The following is a 24,570-nucleotide window of genomic DNA, read 5'->3' as shown; positions in this document are numbered from 1 at the left end:
CATTGGTTCATCACATCACACTTGCACATTATGTTTGGTATATTTTACTATAGTTGCTGTCAGTCATGCAAGCAAGCCAGTAAATTCATCCACAGGTGACCGAGTTGACTGTGCCTTTCTCTTTATTTTAATAGGAAATTATGTGTTATTATCTAAATGTCAAATTCCTAAATCCTTTGCAGATTTACAGGGTGCCTGGATTCAGTCAGGTTCTTCTGTGGGATTTAGTGGCTGTGATTCCATCATTTTTTGGACTTCAAGATTTTTCCACACACCATGATTGTTTGTATTCATGTGCTTTTTAGGCTCAGCTGACAGCTAGTATTTACAGATAGTTGATTTTTTTATTTTTATTTATTGCATCATGAAGACACTAGAGGAGCTGAAGTCAAATAACTGAAACAACCGTTGCTTTGGCTATTAGAATAATTAAAGAGGCTGTTGTAAGGGTTACCTAGCTAAACCGTTAACTTTTTTGCCATATATTTAACATTTTACGGCACGTTAAGCAATGACAAATTTTGTATTTTTGTTGTTGGGAACACAAAGCTCTTAATAAGATGGTTGTATCCTCCCAGGGTACTGTGGGTTCAATTTCTCATGCATACTTTTTTTTTAGTTTGAACTTTAGTAAATTAAATTGCAAAACGTTGGTCATGATAAATGATCCTCTAATGCCTAAAAACGTTTTTTAGGTTCAATTGAAATTATAAGAAATGGCTTGGGTGCTCTTATAATTGTATTTCAGGGAAAATAGAGGCCATCCTTATAACTTACCTGAGGCTGCTCCAGTGTTGGTCAGATTTGTGAAAGATTTTGTCAACACCCACATAAAATAAACCTAAGTATAATAAAACCGATCCTATGCTAGGTCTTGTCGGCTTTAAAGGGCGCAGTCTCCATCTCACACTTAAAAGAAGATCACAGGTCGTCATTGCAGATGGTGAAGGATGTATGCACAAAGCAAAGGACTTTTCTGCTTATCCGAGATGATACATTTTGCATTCACTAGATCATCAGCGTAGAGCTATCTTAGAGTGATTGCGTGCTTTCGTTGACAATGGACTTTCCCAAAATGCCCTTATGTGGTATTCTTAATCTGTAACTGCCAATTGAAAATGTGGGATAACTAGAAGCAAACCACTGTAGAAAGAAACCTGGTGATCCAGAAAGATTCCTCGTGTGCTAGCAAACATAGAGCGAGAGTTTAAAAGACCCCATTTGAAGGCGCGCATGGAGCCACACCAGAAAGATTCCCAAAGTAATGAATGGCGTGGTTACGCAAAACACTCTTCGTGTGTGCTGAATAACATAGGCCTGGCCAAGTAAAACATGGGATAATTAACAAGTATGTCGAGAGGGCTCCTCAACTGTTGACTGTTTAAAACAACTGCCCTCTGCCATGAAGATCCACAAATAAAATTAACTGCTGGGGGTCTGTGCCTTGCAATAACTAAAATAGTAATTAGTAATGTCTGGCACGTGGTTACCAATTGTCACATTGCTGTCCTAATTTTCCATGTGATTAACAGAATTAGAATTGTTCCTGAGGTACGCCACTTGATAATTAACTATTGTGGACACGCGCCGAAATATGTGCGAATTAACCGCTGTCCTAGTAAGTGACTGTCAGTAACCTGGAACTGTGCAAAAGTGGTTTTCCATTTATAAATTACCTTACATAAGGATGTGCAGTAAACATTTCCTATGCAATAAACAAAACGACTATGCTGAAAAGTTTACATATCTAACAAAGTCATAGGTCATTCCTAAAGTACTCCCTTCCTAACAATTAGTATATAAAACTCTGATGAAGAGTTCCCGTGTGATAATTGACATAGAGACCAGCAACAGAATGATGCCCAATGTGATAATTAATTGACCTAGTATGCCTGAAGGATCCTCATGTACTAATTAACCCTGGGCGGAGTTCCTGTAGAACGCTGCAAATTCCGCGGAGTTCCATGTGTAGGCGGAGTTAATGCCGGCTCCATACACACTGTGTGTTTTCAAAGAGCTCCCAAGGCAAACGTAGACCTGCCGCCATGAACGCCTAGATAAACCCCAATTAAACCATTCCACTTTCTGCAGCAGTCCGTGGGCACACACAGTTGCCGCTTCATGAAGCATTCCAAAATAGCTTCATTAACAAAAGCGTCGGCAAGCAATGGCTATTACGCCTCTTGTGTTCTGTGTCGTGCTTCTCTATTTACTCCCTTCGTCACCCGGTACCGGCCCCTCTTGTGAGGTGAAATATCTGCACCGTCTATGCCGCTGACCGCGGCCCCCGCAGGGGGTCACTCGGCAGATGGCGCCTTAGTGCCCCCGGGGCACCGGTCACCCCTCCACACCCCCTCCCACTGGGGGGGGCGGGGACGCAGACCAGAGCCCCCCTCCTCTGGCTGGCCGGAAGTGACGCACAATGCGTGTCACTTCCTGGCCTGGTGTGAGGGGGAGGCTATTTAGCCTTCCCCCACCCTCCTGGCGACCTCTTTGTCGCCCACCTCAAGGGAGGTACCGGAAGCCGTGTCGGTGCCCCGCTAGTCCTGCGGGCGGTTGTGGGCCTGAACAACCGGGGGCTTGCTATGCGACGCTCCGCCCCGAGAGGGGGGGCATGAGTAGTATTACCAACGGCACGTGATCGTAGAAAGAATCACCTGGAGGGCAGCAACGGCGGGCATCGCTCCCGCGCTGCCCGGCTCATCAGGCGGGCTGGCGACCCAGTTGGTTGCCTTCCCTTGGATCGCCCGTAAGATAACCCACCCATTACATATTCTGGAATTATGTAATAAACCTGCAGCATTGTTACCCAACACCAACTGTCTTGTGTGTGTCATTTGGGTAACCTATTATGGGGGAGGGGGGACAGCGGGGTGCCCCTGGGGGTACTATGGCGCTGCTTCAAGACCCGCCCCAAAAAAAACTGTTGTCTGCCTTTAACCTGCCAGTGAAGACAGTGGCACCCAATGGCAGAGGGAGATGAATCACAACACACGCCACTGAGAACAAGCAAAAACAAAGCAACTATTGTTACAGAGACCAGCTTCATGAAATTATGTTCAGAACTTCATAAAGAGCTAGCGTTACCAGCAAGCCTCGTGCATAAGGGACGACAAATTGCCAGCAGCACTGTCTTGCTCTGTGAAGATCTCTCCCGCTAAAAGATTCAAGCCTACCCCAAATGCGTGAGGTGTTCTCCACTCCATGCAGACAGGCTTCTTCTCCTCCAATGGCAACATTAGATGCATGTGACCCCAAGTATTGCTGCCTGCAGAATCCATGTCAAGAATTTCTTTTCCCTCTTCTTGCGGCCTCCGCATCCAGCCACTCTGCCTCCATGGCAGAGGCGCCTCGTTATCGCTCTCCTCGCTCCCCAGCAGTAGCACAGCTCCAGCATGTTTCCCCACCTCTTCGCTACACAAAAGAGTAGAGGAGAGGGCAGGAGGTTCAGCCTCTTAAAGGGAAAGCTGCAATCGGCATCTCTTTACGTATTACTATCAAGTTAAATTACCATGCATTCTCGTTTCTTTTCACCAGAAACGGTTGTTCAACTGAGCGCGAAGCAGCTGACTGATCCACCATCGCCCACCCTCTCCCCCAGTAGAGCCCTGCTGGCATGAGGAGGTGCGGCAGTCGAATGAGGCAGCATGCAATTATAAGGGTAGCGGTTGACGGAGTTTTTTTGCCGAACTTCCCTCTCCAAGCGGAGTGCGGAGTTCCAAAAACGCGATGAATTCCGCTGGTGGAGCGGAGTTTACCGCACACCCTTAGTACTAATGCACAAATATAGAATTGGGCAGGAAAGACTGTATGGGCAATAAATAATAAAACTGTGCTGAAAAGTTGCCTGTTTGATAATTATCAGACAAACAATATGCTGAGCAGACTTCCCATGTGATAAATAACAGACAAAATGATCCCTCATGATAAATATCACACATTGACATGTGCTAGAATGAACCGGTGTTATTACTGACAAGGCTTGTGTCCTAAGAATGCCCCAGATCATGTAGTGTGCCTGAAGCCTCACTCAGAGTTTGCGTGTTCTCCGTCATGCCCGTTGCATACACATGTTCCTTTACATGGAGTTTCGAGGAGCTTTCTAGCGCTTCGGACTGCTTTCCTGGAAGATGCTCGGTACTGTAGAGGGACTTGTGTCAATGGTTGTGGTGACTCATCCACCAGTTTAAAGTAATAACACAGAAGCCTCATACTCTGCAAAGATGGGAGGACGGTGACAATATTGGGTTCTACCTTACATGTAACTCACTCATTCTTAATCTACCAGCCTGTCGGAGGCACCGGCCTGTCACAACATGTACTGCTAAGCTAGTTCAGTTGTATGGCACTACATAGAATACAACCACATCTAAATGACCTCTACATAGTATCCATTACATCAAAATGACCTCTGCTGAGAGTACCTCCTCTGTGAATTCTACACTGTATATACAGACTACAAGGCTGCATGTCCTAAACTTAAGCCTGGGCTAAAAGGTAAACCTCCTATATCCCTCCCCCACCACTAAGTTTCACCCTGAATCTTACCCTAACCTTAAGCCTGATCCTAACATTCTGATGGATACTCTGCCTGCAGATTCTTCACCTTTTGAATATTCCCAGGCACTGGACTGGATCTGGAAACTGGAAACTTGTAATAGCTTTTCTGCACCGTTAGGAGCATTGCAACTCCCGCTTTGCTCTGGAAAGCACCCCAGACATGTTATCATGGAGTCACACAAGGCACCACACTGCTCACCAGCGTCAGTTCTGGGGTTTTTTCCACGCCCTTCAGCATAGACCCAGAGTTGTTTTCCTAAGAGCTTTCCAACAGAAACAAAATATTTACCAGTGTTGAAATGGGTAAATGTCTCCTCCAAAGTTGTCAGACTAAGTGTTACTGCCCCTGAACTTACATGTTGGTTGTTTGTGGTGCTTGGGACCTAAGCATGACTCCAGGCCATGTAATAAGGGCCTGCACATGCAAGGGCTGGCCATCAAGCAGCAGGGAGCTAAAACGTTTAAGGCACAATTTTGAGGTGATGCCCTTCAACTGTGCTTGCTTTCCCGATACCAGGGGTAGGTCTCGAAGTCCTCAGTTCTGTTACCCAATTCCGACCTTCAGCGTCGACTTCGATGGTGGACTTAATGGAGGTACCAGAGCCAGATTTCGGTCCCAGCTCTGGCTTTCTGATCTGCTTTTAGATTTCGACCCCTGGCACTGACCGCTCATATCACGGCCTTCACACAGGTCATGCTTCCCTTCCTTGTAAGGAGCTCCACCCCAGTGTCCTCTTGTGCGCATCCGAGTCCCAGGCAGCATTTCGGGCCCCGAACCTGGCATCACTGACCTTCCTCCTATTTTCCATGGTGCCTTTCTTGAGCTGGCTGAACCGTTCCCTCCACCAAAGGCATTGCTGGTCTTCACACCATTAGCACTGATACTATAATTGAATTCATTGTACATGCTGACAAACTCCAAAGACTAAGGACCGTTTAAACAGGTCCAAACACGGCACAACAATCATTGGAGGAGGCTCCTTCAAGGCCTTTGTCTCGCGACAAATGTACGGTCAGGCCTGTGGAGCGATTTACTTTGGATCCTATTAGAATACCATCTATCACAGTGACTGCCGTGAGGTGGGCCATCTCTTCCTCCTGGCACAGATGACAGTGATGACTTGGCTGTACAGAATGCTAGTGGCCAGGACACCTCTCCAGAGGGGGACCTTAAGTGCCCCTTCGGACTCCCACTGGTGAACTTGCTACAGTCATGGCAGGCCTGCACCGGACCACAGTGGTCCTCTACCTACCATTACCTGTAGAAGAGAAAAAAGTCGACTTGCTCACCATAGGTTTAGAACCTACTTCTTCTGCGGTTGCTCCCATTGAAGTAAGGCTTTGATGAACCATATCTTTGTGGCATAGAATAAGCTAGCTTCTGCCCTAGCGGTGAAATACCGGGTTGCATGATTCTATTTTGTGCACTTAGGGAGTCAAAGCTTCCGAAGACTTGCCCCACCCCTGAAAGCCTTGACGTTTAGGCATCCCTGTCCACCAAGTGTAAACTGACTTCTTTTCCAGTTCCTCTCCTGACAGAAAATTTGAATTTAGACCATGGGGAATAAGGTATTTTCTCCGGGGGGCTTGGCCTTTGCTCCACTAATGTGACTTCCCTTCTAGCACGCAACTCCTTGCCCTGTGGAAAGTGACGTAATTGGTCATATCCAATTTTCCTGCTCGCCTTTGTGACCATTTTGCAGAGGTTTGCAAGAATGGCAGGATGCTGAAAACCAATCCTGTGCTCTGGATTGGATATGCTGGATTCAGCGACATGGTTGTTGGGATCCTCCACTGTCATTCACCACCAAGCGTGGATGCGCTTCACCAGATTCTTGGTGACATCCAAGCAACTGTTAGTCATTCCCCTCAACAGTGCTTTCCTTTCTGGTGAAAAATCAGACTCTGCCCTGCAATGATGAAGCCAGGCCACTTTATCCGAATGCTTGGGACAGGGTTTCCCCGAATGCTGGTTCCACCAACAGAGCCACAAATTCAGGGGTTAGTCCTGTGGTCTCCCCCAAAGCAGCGTCATACTTTGCAGCCTGTGTAGCAACGCATCAAGCTCTTTCTGGGTTACAGGAGTGTGGCGGTTCCAGGAGCCAGGAGGAACTGTAAAGAAGTCCTTTTCCTCTTCCTCCTCACCCCTTCCAAATGAAACCACTTTAAAACAGAATTGAAGTTCACAAGTGCAGCCTTTGGGGAGATATGGCAGTCCCATCACTTTAGACCACTAGATGCTGCAGATTGACAGGCAAGGCTACACCCCTCTGTTCCAGGGCTCTCCTTCTCCCATCCTCCAGGTCCCTTTAGTCACCTTGCTTGTAGTTTTGCTGCAGGAGGTCCTGGCTCTTCTGAGCAAAGAGGTCATGCATGGAGTTGGTTCAAGAGAGCGGGATACGGCAGGGATGCTAATCCCATTTTTTTCTTGTTCCCAAGAAAGGCTGGAACCTCAGTCTCATTCTAGACCTTTACCTACAGAGCGCATTCCTCTGCACGAAGTTCAAAATACTGTGTCTGGAGGAGGTGTTCTTGGCTTTGTAATTGGAAGACTGATGGGCGACCCTCAACTTGCATGACTTTATCTTCACATATCGGTCCTGTGGTCACATAAGAGGTGCCTGCACGTTGTGGTTTGTTCCGCCAACTGCCAATTCGTGGTCCTACCGTCTGGATGAACATCTGCACCTCGAGTAGTCACAAAAGTGCTGTTGGTAGCGGAGATACTGACGTCCGTGTACCACAGTGACGTCTAGCACAACACCATGACATGTCTGGGATGAATTCTGAAGCCAAGATGGAGTTGTGGGGCCACCTACTGGAGCAGGAGAGGTGTTGCACAGGTTCCAGCTCCAGTCTGGCTTCTGGAGGGCTTCAAGAAGTGAGAAATCACCATCTAGAATGAATAAAGGTAAGTAACTTATTTCAACCTTATCCTAACCCTTAATCTAACTCTAAACCTAAACCATACCCTTGCCGTAGTTCAGTCACTAAACTTCACCTTATATCTTTCCCAAACTCAAAACCTAAAGCTAAATGTAAGACAAAACTTAATCCAAAGCCAAACTGTAATCTTACACTCAAACCTAAACGTAATACTACCCGTTAACTTTGTCCTAAGCATGCTGCTAAACCTGCACCCACCATAAAGTCAAATCGAATCCAAGCTCTAATCCACCCAATTCCCAAAACCTGGCACTGTCCATTACTCTAAATGTAACATTACCCATTTATTGCTCTAACCTTAATAAAATGTACCTTTGTCTCTTTTTCCATTCTATATTGTGGTAGTCTGTAGTGGTGTTCCTAGTAGTGGTAATTTCAATATAGAGGCATCTATGTAATGATAAACCAATGTAGTAGGTCCTAAGTACTGGTGTGCCGCTAGTCGTCCTTTGCTCCTCCCCTTAACAGGGTCAGTGTGTTTTTTTGAATTGTGTTAAAAATATACGAACCCTTGATATCGTCAGATGCATGACAACGATGGGATCACACTTGGGTTTACAGCATTTGAAATATCATTGTCAAGATGAAACTTTTACTGTGTGCAAATATATATGAATCTGCTGCCACGGATGGCGTTTACCGCTCTAATGGCAGATCAAAGTTCTTGCCTTCACGCTTTGCGCAGCCATGATGATCAAACAGTACTAACACCCTTTTGTTGTGATCACTAGGAAATGATGAACCAGGCAAGAAAGGACAGCTCGGGGGTGAAACTTGAAGTAAATGAGAGGTAAGTCAATAAAACACCACTACCAGCCCCCAAGTGTGGTGATATGCTTGAATGTCCTACAGTGGCTCTGATTGTTGGATGTCTTTGAGTGGTTTCTCCCTTTTGACTGATGAATCCACGTCTAAATTGAGACTGCTTTTGAATTGTGACTAAACATTGTTTGGAGACATCAAAGCTGAAAGCGGGTGCGTCCTGATGAAAGTTGCATATTCGCTGTACCTTATAAATCTTTATCTTGAAAAGCCTGTGCCTGTTTCACACTCCTGAGCCTATTTAGTGTGGACAGAAACACACCAATCACGGTAAACGTTATTTTCTTTAAAATACTTTATTTAAAAGTTTAAATACAAAATGTTTGGCCATGGAGGTATTTTCAGAGACTTTTACAAAACGTTGACCCTTTTTTTTTTTTTAAGTGGCTGCCTGAATGAACCCTGACTATGTACAATGAGACTGTCCCACTCCAGCAAAACTCCACTTAAAATGTGAACATTTTTTAAAGTGTTTTGAGCAGGAGCCATCCAGGTTGGAAGGTGGTGGTGAACTGCTCCGGACCACTTCCATCCTGGCCCCACGACAGCCCGCTGTAGAGCCATTCATCTACCCGGGCCTCACACAGTGCTTAATTTGAGCCTGTACTTTGACCCAGAACATGAGAGAAAAACGGAAAAAAGGGGTAAAGGAGGAGGAAGGGAGAGACGGAAAAACAGTGACAAAGTTTGGATGAATGAGAAACCTGCAAGAATGAGATAAATGGGCAGGGAGTGTAGGATGGTGGATGAAAGGTGCATGAAGTGGAATCGAGACTACACAGTCTTGGTATTCGGCACACCAACATTCGATAGTGCTGTCCTCGGGCTTCTGTGCAAAACTTTAGGCCCCAGCACTTATTCTTTTGCAAATTAGGTACTTTTTTCTATACTTTAAGCCATGTTACAGAGCAGCAAGTGCTGCTGTGCAACATGTCTTAAAAAAAATTGACAAAGCCAATTGATCTCGTATAAGCAAACCCTATTGGCTTTGCCAATGCCTGTTTTTGTTTGTATTTTTTTTAAGTCTCTGCTCTCTGAGATGGGATCAGCGGCTTGGTGCCCAAGTGTAGGATGAGACCTTGGCTTAAAACAAGAAGAGCCACTTTCTGTTTTTTAAATCACCGATTCCCCTGGCTAGGTGTTTATCTGGAGAGAGAGGAGAGGGTGTGTGTATTAAATCAAAAGGGCAAATACTGGCTGTATTTGGGCAGAATAAACAAATGTTCGGATGATAGGGAGTGAAAGAAAATGTCACACAGTTCAGTTTAACATGCAGTAAGAACACATTCTCAGCGATCCACACTTTATCAAAGATGTTCAACCGCAGAGCAGTGTCAAGAGCTAAATGTGAGGATAAGCAAATGGGCATCCGGTAACACTGCTAACCACTGCATACAAATGCAAGTTGGAGAAAAATATGCAGATTATTCCAAATATGTATTTTCCCTGCATTAAGTAAGCTTTAGCAGCAGTTGAAAATGAGGCAAATGTTTCAGTCTTTCATTAGTGACACGACATGTTGTCCTACTTGCTAAATATTTGAAAACAATCATTTGGAAAGTCATTTTGCTTCATGGAGCCAACTTTGTCACTAACAAGCTACACAAACCAGCAATAATTGGGGATGATCATTCATGTTTTGATGACTTACTAAATATCCAAGAGGAGGATTCAATTGAGTGGTATAACTAAGGTTTCGCTTGTTTTGCTGAAGTAAAGTGATTCGGGAATCTGAGAAGTAGTAAATTGATCCAAAATGTGCAACCGCCTTCAGAGGATCTGAGACAGCTCTTTCCCCACTTGCACACCAAACAAGCATTGGCATAGCCAATAGGTCTCGCCTTTGGGACCTTATAAGTGTTTAGCTATGCAACAGTTGCATAACAAAATACTTATAAGGTCCCAAAAGCGAGACCTATTGGCTATGCAAAGCGGCCGTGCGGCCGCGAAAGTGAAAGTGATCGCGATCAAACATCAAAGCGGCCGTGGGGCCGCGAAAGTGAAAGTAATCGCGGTAAAGCGCGGCGCGCGCGCCCGCGCACATGCACTGTAGCTCTAGGCTGGCCTGGTAGCACTTTTTGGAGCCCTCTCAATAAGTCTCGCCAGACCAGCGCATGCGCTGGGTCAGACGAGACCTAAAAAGAGGCCTGTCCCCTGCCTTTTCAGTTTTCACTGCTTTCGTGAAATCGGTCGGTGGTTTTCCCACCCTTCCCATTTTTCAGATATTTTTTGGTCCCTACTCCCCATCCTTCAGATGACCGCTTTCAGCATCTGTGTGGACATCTTGTTTTGGTGTGATAGAACAAGTTGCTAATATTCGACACATTGCATTGATGTACTTCATACTTTAATGACGTCATGGGGTTCTACAGGGAATGGCAGCCAGTTGATGTGGCTCTGCGGATAACGGGACCGGTTCCACTGGAGGTTTATAGTTGCATTTCTTGTATTCATAGGCGGGATAAAGAAATGACAACTTGCCTGGCACATGTGTGCAGTTCTCCTGCAGGCCTGTCCCTTTAGCTTTCTTTACATTCCAAATCTTCGTCTTTGTGAACCTTCCAGCATGGCGAGGGTGATCCTTTCCGGTACGCAGCATTGTTCCTACCACACAGAAAGTATGTTATAGACACACTTTGAAGGTGACTACCTCTGGCATTGAGGACACTGTGCAGGTGAGATGGATACCATCCATATTGGTCACCCTGTTACTGCTGTCTTGTTATGTTCATTATTTTATTGTTGCATATTTTGTTTACACATGTAAGGCTCCCACCTTACTGATCTATCTGGAAGTGTGTTCCACTGTGTGAGGGCTACTGGAGGTATCTTGCTGGTGAGCACCAGACAAGACAATTTTTTTGCAGACCTGGAGACAAGCATACAAAAGTACCTCTGGTATTAGTTACTATGAAAGTAAGTTACAGGATCCCGGAGGCAAGTTATATACTTTAAATATCCTGGGGTTAATATAATTGATATTTCTTTTTTATAGAGGTGAAGGGGGGGGGGGGGGGGGGGAGGATGTGCTCCCGGGTGCCAAGTCAAGGCACCTTGTTTGAGGGAGGCTGTGGTGGTGTGTGCCTCACTCCACAGACAGTTTGGGGTGGGCAGAGGGGAGGGAGAAGAGTGGTGTAGCATTTTTAAAAAATGAGCGTTAGTTAGGGGTGGGCGGAATTTGCGAAAGCGACTTTCGCAAATTATCGCGAAAATGTTTAAAATCTCCGCAAACACGCGGAAATATCGCGAAGATGGGGAAGTTTTTTTCCCGCCCGTTCGCGGTATTTTCTGCGTGTTCGCGGCTCGCCAACTTACCCATGCGGTTGCTTGCGGGCGCGGCCATCTTATTTTCACTCTTCTCGCAGTGCATGATCGCGAGAAGAAAGACGTGATCGCGCGACGCATGACGTCACTGCGGGCGCGAACTGTCGCGAGACAGCGCAAATGGCTAAAACAATACAACATCTCATGGAGAACGCGACCGGATCGGGAAAACTTGTCGGCGAACGCGGGGATTCAGGTAAGGCGATCGCGAGAATGTATTATTTTACAGCTCGAGCAAGAACCAAATTATCGCAAAGCTGCGGAATGCGGAAATTTTGACATTTCCGCGCTCTCCGCGGAACGCGGAAATGCCAAATTATCGCAAATTCTGCAAACGGAACGGAAATTTTGCCCAGGCCTAGCGTTAGTTAGCAGGCAATTTAGGAATTTTGGGCCGTTGGGCAACACGATTGAACTTGGAGGCCCAGTTGAAATTGGCAGTGTCTCTGTTACCTAGGGGCTCTACTTGATTATATTGAGAGAGCTGGCACAAATGGAAGATAGTTGGACGAGAGAATATAATAGTCTTTTTGTAAAATGCTGTGTTTGGTCTAAGGGATGACACAATTGTTGAAGGTAATTTCATGTAATGTGAATGGCTTCTTGAACGCACAAAAAAGAGGAGCAATGTTAAAATGGCTAGAATCTTTCTCCCCTCAGGTGATTTTCTTGCAGGAGACGCATCTCAAATCTAACTCCCCCAACTTTACTCTCCCCAAGAAATATGCTCAAGCATACTTTGCCTCGGCCCAGGCGGCAGTGCAAGGAGTGGGTATTCTTTTATCTTCGGAGTTGGATTGGGAGGTGGGTAAGGTGATTTGGGATGAGAGAGCTAGATGGTTGTGGATAGAAGTCTTAGTTAATGGAATAGTTGTCGTCCTGCTTAATTATCATGGCCTAACTGGCGACAACTGTGCGGCCCCGGAACTGATATATGACCTGCTGGTGGATGCGCAGGGGCTTATAATTATGGGGGGTGATTTTATCTTAATACAAGATCTACGTTTCGATACCTCCAACAATGGAAAAAAGCAATTAAAACCTAAAACAGACAGGTACTTAAATTATTAAAGAGGATCTCGCCTTATTGGACCCATGGAGGGTAGACCATCCAGGTGCCACTGAGTTTAAAACAGCAGCCCGTTTGGATTTCTTCTTGATAAGTAATCTGTTCACAGAGGGGGGGGAATCCATGGTTCTCACTAATCCATTTTCGGATCACTCTTTAGTATCCTTAATATTACACTTGCCCGCCCCCAGGAGGAAGAGTAATAGGTGGCATTTTGATAAAGCACTGTTAGATCCAAAATGGATCGATGAAACCAGCGATTTTATAGGGTGGGTCTTCTAGGAAAATGTGAATACGGTGCCAGGTTTAATGGTGTGGGAGGCTTTAAAGGCCACGTTTAGGGGGCGGTGGTGGCATACAGAGCTAATCTTTATAAGTTAAGGAAACTTAAGATTGCTGGACTCCAGGATGCGGTGGAGCAGGCTAGGAGAGAACTTTCGGGGAGGTTAACTGGGGAACTGGAGGAAGAGGTACTTCAGCTGGAACTATTAAGGGGTAAGGAGGAGCTGAAAAGTTTTTTTTCTGCTTGGGGAAATAGCTGGAAGTAAAGCTGTTTGTCAAAAGGTGTACAAGGAAAGCCAGCATATCGGGACATTTTTAGCTTGGTCCACAAAAACACAACAGAGCAAACAGTCCATTCTACAAATTAGAAATCAGAGTACAAGGTGAATGATAAAGACGGAATTGCCGAAATTTTTATATCACATTTCAGCAAGATATATGCGGAAGTCCAGACTATTGACCCTCAAACTCTTGCGGATTATTTTATGATAGTTCACCTGCCTAAAGTCAGCGAGGAGGACTGTATGCTTTTGAGTGAACCGATTACAATCACAGAACTAAGTGAAATCGTTAAGCAAATGGGAAGGCGAGTGGCAATGATGGGATCCCTATTGAAGTTTATAAACTATTTTTAAATGAACTCTCCACTTTCATGGTATCACTTTTCAACCAAGTTTTGGCTGGAATGGTAGTTTCAGACAGATTTAAGGAATCAGTGACTATCTCAATTCTAAAGAAGGATACGGACCCTATAGATCCAAGTTCTTATCGCCCAATAAGTCTACTAAATGCAGACTATAAGCTTCTCATGAAAATCTGGGCAAATAGAATTTCGGGCTGCACGCAGTACTTGGTACATGCAGATCAAACAGGGTTTTTGCCTGGGAGATCTATGGCTGTGAATACTTTTTATCTGATTCAAGCCATCGACTATTTTTCTGCTACAGCGGAGACTGCGGCCATTTTAATGATGGACGCAGAAAAAGCATTCAACCTGGTGGATTGGCAGGCCCTCTTCTTTATTTTGGGAGAGTTTGGCTTTCCATGCCATCTGATCGAGATGCTGGAGAGAATCTATAGGGGAAGCCATCGCAAAAATGATTATAAACTCTGAGGTGGCGGGAGATGTAGTAATAAGGCGGGGTACTAGGCAGGGATGCCCCCTCTCCCCCTTCTGTTCTCACTCTTTATTGAGCCATTAGAGATAAAAATCCGTTCTAACATACTAATCCAAGCCCCCCTATTAGAAATGGCCAAAATAAAGCTGTTTGCTGATGATCTGATCCTGTACATGAATCCAGAGAAATCAAACATTCAGAGAGCATCAGGAGAAATCCAGGCGTTTACAGTATTAGGGGGTTCTGTAGTAGGGAATCTGTGTATAGTCATAATCTAGTGAATAGTCCCGCCCATGTGCGTGGACCCCGGAGCAATAAAAATGATCTCTTAAGCTGTCAAGCCATGCAGACCTGCATCTACACTTAAGAGAGAATTCAAAGACAGATAATTCAGCCTATATCCACAGGCTACACTGTCCAGTACGTCAACTAGAAAATTCCACCAACATCCACAAACCGCACTGCCTGTCCAGCTTTTTCCACAGAGAAAAACCTGCCTCCACCAGCAAAAGCCTCTGGAATGATAGAGAGGGAGGAATGGACAGACAAGCCCCATAGGCTGCCATTATGTGGCTCAGAACAGGATACTGTGCCTTTAAGAGAACTTTCCGGAACTTTTCCAGTATCCCAGAATGCACAGCAGGTCCCTTTTACTTTCAGTTATTTTTTCCGGCTCCTGCTAGCAGGACCCTGGAGCATTGAGCTCTCCCTTTTCAAGGGTTTATTTGGATTTGTTCACTTTTCAAGTGCTATATTAAGTACCTTGTTGCCTTCCTTCTTGTGTGTGCTCTGTGTGGTCAACATGCCTGGCCTGTTTGACAGATGCCCAGAGTGCGAGAGAAAGAAGGCCAAGTCGGACCCACAGGTCGAGGAGGCGTTCGCCGTCGAGGAGGCGTTCATCGACACCGAGGCAGCGCAGGAGGAGTCCTGACGCCAGGAGTTCCTCGGGGTCACGAAGGAAGAGAACGGAGTCACCGGGCTCGGTGTACTCAGTGGTGTATACACCTCCTAAGCCGAGGTCGCCACCCTTTCCTCCTTTGCCAAGGGAGCCCTCACCGCGGACCCCTACGCCGCCGCCGCCGCCGCCGCCGCCGCCGCCGCCGCGCCCTCCTGTGGCCCCGCCACAGTCGGTGTCGTTGTCTAGGTATCCGACGCGGCCGAAGCCGAGCAGATCGCGCTCCCGCTCCAGACGGAGAGGGAGGTCACAGAGTCATGGACGGGCATCATCGACATCTGGGCGACGCCGCAGGAGGCGCAGCGCCAGATCCCGCACCCAATCGTCTGCCAGGGACTACTCGCCGACGCTGTCGGACTCGCCAAGGACGGGAGTTTCGCCGGTCGACGATAGTTTCCTTCCAGGAGGTGCTACTGAGGGGTGCGGCCAAGCTAGGGATCACGGTGACGGTGCCAACACCTACGACATCCGTGATCTTCGAGACGCTGCACAAGAAGCACCTGTCTCGCCCCCTGCTGCACTAGTGCCGGGATTGGTGGAGCCCGCTACGAAGTTGTTCCTCACTCCGGCGGTGACGAAACCAGTCCCCTCTAGGCTCCTGAAGAAGTATCTGGTGCCGGAATCGGACCCGACCTTTCTGAGGATGGACCCGAAACCGGACTTGGTCATTGTGACGGCGGCAAGGAAGCAGCATGCTACCACTCCTTCCTCGACAGTGCCGCCTGATGAGGATAGCCGTTGGCTAGACTCGGCGGGCAGAAAGGTCTGTGGGACGGCTTCTACCACCATGAAGGCGGCAAGTGCCGGGGCTCTGTTGGGGCGCTATGACCGGTTCCTGTGGGAGTCTCTCCAGCAGTACGCGGAGCTGCTGCCTCACGACAAGGAGGACTTTCTAGAGACTTTGCGTGAGGGGATGCTGGTGTCGAATCAGATTATCAGCGCGGCGGCGGATGTGTCTCTGTTAGCGGCACATGGCTATTGTCATGGCATCAACCAACGGCGTCACGCTTGGCTTCGCCTTACCTCACTCAAACCGGAGGCACAACAAAGAGTGGCCAACCTGCCTTTCTCGGGGGAGACCCTGTTCGGCAAGCATGCGGACGACGAAATGGCCCGCATGAAGACGGAGGCAGAGACCCTGACGGCTGTCAGGTTAGAGAAGCCTGAGAGGAAAAAGCGCCCGTTCCAGAGACGGTTCGGGGCTGCAGGCAGAGGGCGTGGGCAGGCCTCGGGACAGCAGCAACAGCAGCAGCAGCAGTTCCGGAAACCCTTCCAGAAGTGCCAGAAGGGTAGAGGAGGCCAGCAGTCCGCTACAGCGACCAAGGGCCCGGCTGGGTCTCGGCCCTGAGCGACTACTTCCCCTGCAACCGTTACCCACTCCAGTGGGGGGGGGAAGTGTTCAATCTTTTCTGGCAGAGTGGAGAAAAATTACTCAGGACAAGTGGGTGCTGAATATTGTTTGCAATGGATACAGTCTTCGGTTCATCAGCCCGCCTCCAGCGATTCTGCCGGTAAGCTCACAGTATCAACTGCGAGAGCTCCAGGCGGAGGCAGACATCCTGTTGAGGAAAAAGGTTTTGGAAGACGTACCTCTGTCTCAAAGGAGAAGAGGTCTGTACTCTCGGTTCTTCCTTGTTTGCAAGAAGGACAAGAACGAGTTCAGGCCCATTCTGGATTTGCGGCAAGCAAACCAATGGATTCGCAGAGAGATATTCCGCATGCTATCGTTGCATCTGATTTACCCTCAGCTGCAACGGGGAGACTGGCTCTGTGCCAAAGACCTACAGGATGCGTACTTCCATGTGCCCATTGCACGGAAGCACAGGAAGTTCCTGCGATTCCAAGTCTGCGCCAATCATTATCAATACACAGTACTGCCATTTGGGCTAAAGTCTGCGCCCAGGACTTCTCGAAGTGCATGGCGGTGGTAGCTGCACACCTGCGGAGGAACAAGGTGTTTGTCTACCCGTACCTGGACGATTGGTTGATCAAGGCCGGCTCCCTCTCGGAAGCACAAGCGCACTTCCAGAAGACGTGCGTTCTCTTGAACAAGCTGGGGTTGCACGTCAACATGTCCAAGTCTGTCCCGATTCCGGTCCAGTGCATACAGTACTTGGGGGGCCTCCATCAATACGCTGTCAGCAAGCGTGTCTCCTTCGGAGGAGAGACGGTTATCACTCCTTCGGAAGGCTCAGGCTCTTATGACCGCCCCATCGACGACAGTGAGGGAGGTGTCTTCGCTGCTGGGATCGATGGCCTCCTGTATCTTCCTCATGCCTCACGCACGGCTGCACATGAGACCACTGCAGGAGTGCTTGGAGGATCAGTGGGATCAGAGGACAGGTTCTTGGGACAACAAGATACGGCTGTCTCTGCATGCTCTTCAGTCGCTGAAGTGGTGGTGGTCGGCGGAAAATCTCCTCAGGGGAGTTCCCTTCCACAAGGACATTCCCACGAAGAGGATCGTGACGGATGCGTCTCTCCAAGGCTGGGGAGCGCATTCCGGAGACTTACAGATACAAGGAAAGTGGTCCCCGTTGGAGTCGACGTACCACATCAATTTCCTGGAACTCAGCCGTTTACTTGGCATTGAAGGCCTTCCATCCGTCCTTCCAGACCAACTCGCTGCTGGTACAGACGGACAATACAACCACGATGTATTACCTCAACAAGCAGGGGGGGTCGAGATCACGCACTCTGTCGCAGGAGGCGCAGTCGATCTGGCACTGGCTTCTGGCCCGAGGACTGACGATTACGGCCACGCATCTGCCAGGTGTGCAGAATGTTCAGGCGGACGCACTGAGCAGACTGATTCAGGAAAACCACGAATGGGTCATAAACAACGAAGTACTAGGGGACGTCTTCGCAAGGTGGGGGACTCCAGACGTAGATCTGTTCGCCACCGCCGAAAACAGCAAATGCCGAGACTTCGCATCCAGGTACTACCAGCGGGGGATGCTGGGGAATGCACTATGGATAGACTGGTCGAACAGCTTTCTGTATGCTTTTCCACCCATTCCCCTGATTCCAGCGGTGCTCATCAAGCTGTCCCAGTCCGGGGTGCGGATGATCCTGATTGCCCCGGAATGGCCCAGACAGTGGTGGTTCACGGACCTGCTTCACCGGTCTCTCCTTCCTCACATACGGCTGCCATGCAGGCCGGACCTTCTCACGAAGTTCGGGGGGCAGTTGGTGCACCCCAACCTCTCGTCTTTGAGTTTGGCGGCATGGCTCCTGAGATAGTGCAATATGGCCATTTGAATCAACCAGCAGATTGTATGGATATACTGAAGGAGGCTAAGCGACCTTCCACTAGGACGTCCTATGCTTACAAGTGGAAGAGATTCTGCATCTGGTGCAAGTGCAAGAACTTTGACCCGACGACATGTAAGGAAGATGTCATCCTTCCGTACCTTTTGCATTTGGCGCAGTCTGTCCTTAATTTCCATTCCATTATGGTTCATCTCGCTGCTTTGACTGCTTACAGGAAATGCCTTTCACAGACTTCCTTTTTTCAGATCCCTGTGATCAAGGATTTTTTGGAAGGCTTGAAGAAAGTGTTTCCTCCTGTCAGACTTCCCTCGCCTTCCTGGGACTTGAATGTGGTGCTGTCCAGACTGATGAAGGAGCCTTTTGAACCCATTCACAAGGCTTCGTTGCAGCACCTATCCTGGAAGGCGGCGTTCCTAGTGGCCATTACACCGGCCCGCAGGGTGAGTGAACTTCAGGCATTATGTTGTCAAGAACCTTATACTGTATTTCACGCTGCTAAGGTTGTTCTGCGTACTCGCCCTAAATTTCTTCCTAAGGTTATATCTGATTTTCATGTCAACCAGACCATAACTTTACCTACGTTTTTTCAGAATCCCTCTTCGCCAGCGGAAAGGTCTCTACATTCCCTGGACGTTAGGAGGGTGTTGAAGTTTTATCTTGATAAGACCAAAGATATTCGTAGGTCAGACCAATTGTTTATCAATTATGGATCAGTCAGGACCGGTCTTGCTACCTCCAAACAGTCCAGCTCTCGGTGGATTGTGTCCTGTATACAATTGTGTTATCAAAAGAATAATAAGACCTTAGGGGGAAAACCTAAGGCTCATTCCACCAGGGGCAAAGCTGCCACGACTGCTTTGCTGCGTAATGTTCCGATTGCAGAAATCTGCAAGGCGGCCACTTGGAGGTCGGTCCATACCTTTGCTGAGCATTACTGTCTGGACACAGATGCCAGGGCAGATGCTCAGGTTGGGCAGGCTTCGCTGCGAAATTTGTTCGCACAGTAGTGGTATTATTTTGTAGTCTTCTCCACCGCCGTTTTGGTGTGGGGATGGGCTTGCCATTCTATTCACTAGATTATGACTATACACAGAGATCCCCTACTACAGAAGGAGTAGTTTCTTTTCTGTAACTCCAGTTCTGTAGTAGGGGTATCTGTTATAGTCATAAGCGCCCGCCCTCCTCCCCGGGGGAGAGATAAATGTTAATGTAAGGAATGCTACAGGTCTGGCGTGCTACGCCTTCAAAAAGAACTGAAAGTAAAAGGGACCTGCTGTGCATTCTGGGATACTGGAAAAGTTCTGGAAAGTTTTCTTAAAGGCACAGTATCCTGTTGTGAGCCACATAATGGCAGCCTATGGGGCTTGTCTGTCCATTCCTCCCTGTCTATCATTCCAGAGGCTTTTGCTGGTGGAGGCAGGTTTTTCTCTGTGGAAAAAGCTGGGCAGGCAGTGCTGTTTGTGGATGTTGGTGGAATTTTCTAGTTGAAGTACTGGACAGTGTAGCCTGTGGATATAGGCTGCATTATCTGTCTTTGAATTCTCTCTAAAGTGTAGATGCAGGTCTGCATGGCTTGACAACTTAAGAGATAATTTTTATTGCTCCGGGGTCCACGCACATGGGCGGGACTATTCACTAGATTATGACTATAACAGAGGTACCCCTACTGCAGAACTGGAGTTACAGAAAAGAAACTACTCCTTACAGGGTCAATCAATCTAAAACGGAGCTTCTTCTATATAATGCACCAGGAATAGAGCTGCCAGAAGGGCTGGAATTTTTGCCTCTTAAACCCATTAGATATCTGGGCCTGTATGCGACAGTGGACTTCCTCCAACTTTTTCACCTGAATTATGGTAGAACACCTGACAAAATAAAGTCTGTTAGAAAGATGGGCCTTATTGCTCTTGTCAAGAATAGGTCGAGTCTCTCTGATAAAAATGTCGATTCTTCCTTTGTTGTTGTTTTTATTTTTAAATCTTCCTTTAAAGATTCCAATCTCGTACTTTAATGAAGTCGATAAGGTGTTTTGGGAGTTTATCTGGGCCAAGAATCAATCTCGAACGAAGCTATCTATTTTACATTTGGATGTAGAGCAGGGAGGGCTTGCAGCACCTCATTTAGCTACTTATTACCAAGCTGCATTATTTAGCTTAACAACTCAGCTTCTGTCCCCTTTTTCGAAGTTTGATTAAAAAAAAATAATAATAATCGTATGCTAAGGGAGAGTGCTATTAAGTTACCAGCATTCTTGCGCACTGCAAAGTTACAAAAAAAGAACAAGATGGAAGGTTGTGAATATAATAAGTCGTATTCGGCAATTCAACAAAAATTATAATATTCCATCATGCCATGCATATTCCTCTCTTTACGACTGTGAGGTATGGGACCTCAAACTCCCACAAAAGGGGGTACAGACTTATATTCTGTTGGGTTTTTGTAAATTGGGCGACTTTTATAATTGTAATAATCAAATGACGTGGGAGGCTTTTGTAACAAATTTTGAAATGCAGAGCTGTGACCTCTGGCTAAGTTTTAGGCAGGTTTCATACTTTCTCCAGACTAATTTAAGAGGAATTACTGAGAGTACTAGAGTAATTTTAAAAGCTGCCTTTGAGTCAAACTTATTGAGCATTGGCAACTGGTATAAGGAATTGCGTCAGGAGAAGAACAAGAACCTCATTGAATTAATGCTCCCAAAAATTGCTTAGGAAACTAACTGTAGGTTTAGTAGACAGGAATGGCTACGAGTCTGTGAGCTTGGCCACATGGCATTGAGAGCAGCCAATTTTCAAAGAATGTCTTTCCTTTCTAGATGGGTGGCCTATTACACTCCCTCCGGGCTCCATAAATGGTTCCCCATGCTACCGAATAATTGTTTCAGATGCAATCTGCCAGAGGCAGGGGACTGGACACTTATATTTTTCACTTGTCCGAGATTACAACACTTTTGGGAGGAGGTTTTTAGGTTTGTTAGTAAATGTGTTTTATTAGATATCCTTCCATGTGCATCGTTGGCGCTATTTGGCTTCTCCTATGTAATTGATCAACTCTCATTATACAAGCAATTTTTCGTTTCCCTAACCATAGCAGTAGCCAGATCTTTAATTCTATGGAATTGGAGATCTCAGAAAATACCCACAATGTCCCGGTGGCTACACAAGTTGGAGAGGACTTACAAATTTGAGGAGGCCTACGTGAAGAGGATAGGGGCAGTGAAGAGATTTGGGATGACGTGGAAGTGCTATGTTGCAATCACACACATAAATGATGCTATGTGACTTATTTATGGGGAATTTCCAGGTGAAGACTGTAATCATACAGGTTATCAAGCTAGGGGTCATATGCTATCACAAATTTGATGTTTAGAATATTGGTATTGTACATCATGTAAAATGGGGCATGAATTTACGTCATATTTCACTGTACATTTTAAGTGGGAGTCTCAATATGCAATAGGTTTTATCTTCTTTGTCTCTTAGTATATTTTGTGTATCATATTTATAGTATATTAATGGATTATGAAATTTGGTAAACTTAGTGTCTATTATATGTTATTGGAGAGTCTGCAAATATTTCTGTAATATGATTGTTTTCTACGTTCAATAAAACATTTTCTTTTTTCATTTTTAAAGTACCTCTTGGAGGGCAGGTAGCTGATTTAAGAACCAGTGATGTAATGGGTTTGTTCCTGTATATGGAAGAATTCATGTTGCCTGATTGGCTTACTCCATATGCATGAATGTATTAGATTGCACTTTTCGACTAGTGTTGGAGTAAGTCTTTTGAGGAGAGCAAAGTCATGCTCACAATGCGTTGACAAAAGGGGACAGCCTTGTAAAGCATCACCCAAGCATACCATGAATGGAAGGGGTCTGACATGATCCAGGAGGTGGGATAAGCCTATGAGGCCGGGGCTCCCTCACCTGACAGAAAGGACCTGACCTTCTGTGGGGTGCTGCAGAGTCTCTGTGGAAGAGCGGGGTTTAGGTGTTAGTTCTGGTAGAGCCAAGGGTGAGCAGGTTCCCAGAGGCCTTCTGGGTCAAAGATCCTGTTTTTAGCAGGTACGGGAATAGGAGGATGGTGCTGATGGACCTGAAGGTGCGTTTCTTTGGTGGGCAGTAAGTTGGCGATATGCAGTGAGACACAACTAAGCGCAACATACCACTTTGATGAGCTAATGTGCACTTGAGGAATGCAGACCTGAAAATTGGGGTTCCCTCCCAAAGACGTTGGCCCTCATTCATTGCCCCAAGCTTTGCACTTCATAAAGATTATTGTGGGCAGTCCGTACTTAAGTGGACGCAAGAGGGACATTGGTGGAAACCCTTTCCACTCCTACTCGCATGGCAAGTTGAGTGTCACTGTTTACTGCTCACTAGGGGCTCTTCTGGGAGAGCTACTGCTCAGGGAGTGTTGAGGGGTTCTTGCCTGAGGTGGAGGAAAAGGAGGCCAATTACTACCAGGGCATGAGGAAGGAAGACCGGTATGACCGCCTGTATGTACCGCCTTTGAGTGCATGCCAGACAGCCGTGATTATGCTCTTTAATACCTCACCATGCTGTGACCGGATGTACTGTAAATAAACATTTCTGGGTATGACACACAACCACCGTGAGTGTGTTCCATCTGGGGATACACAAAGGTGTTTTTTGAGCTTCTATAGCAGAATAAAGTCGCTTGAATTTACATACATAGATCATGTCAAGTACCTGTAGTGTTCAAGCACGCAGACAAGGAACAGTTACTGCTCCTGTACAGGTAGCGACAGATCAGATCCTCATAGTGACTAATGCCACTCGAGGGGCCTAGAGTCCATTTGTGTGGGGAAATATGGGCACACACATCCTATTACAAGCCAATTAGAAAACCGAGTGCACATAAACATACTACTCAAAATACGACACTACTGTAAAAGTACCCTACAGCATATGGAAAGATGCGAAAAAGAAATTATCATAAATTAGAAAAAAGATTTATAGTTAAATAAATAAATCCAATGCCATCTGTAAAATGTTATCAATGGATGTCTAGGAAACCATCTTATCTTGAAGACAATCCTTTCCTAGAAAATGCTGCTTGTTTCCTCCACCCAAAGTTCTGCACTCAGGTTGATCAAAGATTGCCAATGTCATTGAATAGGTTTGTGATCAATGATCACGCCCTGCACACACAAATACACTGATTTTAACTATGGCAAAGTTGCATGATTCTTGCCGGGATATTTGTATATTCCTATTAATTCTAATACTTCAATCCCAAACAAAAGAAAGCAGCAGGTTACATCAATGCACCATATTGCAAATCCAGAATTTACCATTGTCTGTAATGAGCCCAACTCTAGCACAATTCAGTATCCAGTTGAAGCCCGTATTGCACTCTGTGCGTGTGCCTTTAAACCTACTATTCTTTATTTTAACAGGATCCTGAATTCATGCACCGCCCTCATGAAGGTGAGCAATTGTTTCTTTTGTGGTTAATTGATTAATAGTTTCTTTTTTAAGCAGTGTTTATCATATCGCACTTTGGTCAATGCTGGAAACCTAGAATGTATGGCAAGCGTCAAGATAGTCATGCAGAATAGCGGTCCTGATTTCATACCTGCCGTTCTTACAAAAGACTGGAGCAATAGCTTTCGTCTACCATGACATTTTCTAGCCTTACCATTACCTTGGCAACAAAAGAGAGCCCTTGGAATGTGGTAATTGAGTCCCCGGGGCTGTAATTTAGTGGAGCTGCTCCTCTGTCACTGCCATTACCAAGATCTCAAAGATGTTGTCAAAATTACAGGCAGAATCTTCCGTATACTTCTTGCATATGGCAGTGTTAACTATCTATAAAATGCAGAGTTGCATGTAGATTCCTGAAGCATGTCAAAACCCCACTTTTAGTTGACAAAAAATTGAAAGATGGACAAATTAAAATAAGGTCCAAATATAAACTTAATTTACTTTTTTAGAATATATACAAACTTTTATACAGTTGTGTGAATCCTAGAATGATTTTGCTTATACGCAGTTGTTAGACCGAGCAGTTTCTGGCTGCCTGGGACACATTGAAGCCAGACCGAATCCACCATCCTAGATAGGATGAGTATTATACACTTGTCCGATAACCTGTGCTCACCCTTGGGTAGCTTGGCACAGAGGAGTCAGGCTTGTCCTCATGGTCAAAGTGTAAAGTACTGGCACCACACCTCCCTCGCAACACACGGAGTACAC

At 46.4% G+C, this 24,570-nt stretch overlaps 1 protein-coding gene across 1 annotated transcript in view; it reads left to right on the top strand.

Annotated features, from left to right (window-relative positions):
- Positions 1 to 24,570, top strand: part of HIP1R (huntingtin interacting protein 1 related) — a 513,161-nt gene that overhangs the window by 387,656 nt on the left and 100,935 nt on the right. The window contains exons 24-25 of the mRNA XM_085635911.1: positions 8,238 to 8,296; positions 23,772 to 23,802. Of these exons, the coding sequence (XP_085492037.1) occupies positions 8,238 to 8,296; positions 23,772 to 23,802 (90 nt within the window). The remainder of the gene's footprint in view (positions 1 to 8,237; positions 8,297 to 23,771; positions 23,803 to 24,570) is intronic.

The sequence above is a fragment of the Triturus cristatus genome, chromosome 11, assembly GCF_964204655.1.
Source record: "Triturus cristatus chromosome 11, aTriCri1.1, whole genome shotgun sequence".
Classification (NCBI taxonomy): Eukaryota; Metazoa; Chordata; class Amphibia; order Caudata; family Salamandridae; genus Triturus; species Triturus cristatus.
The sequence above is the reverse complement of the archived record's forward strand: the minus strand, read 5'-3'. Positions and strand labels throughout refer to the sequence as shown.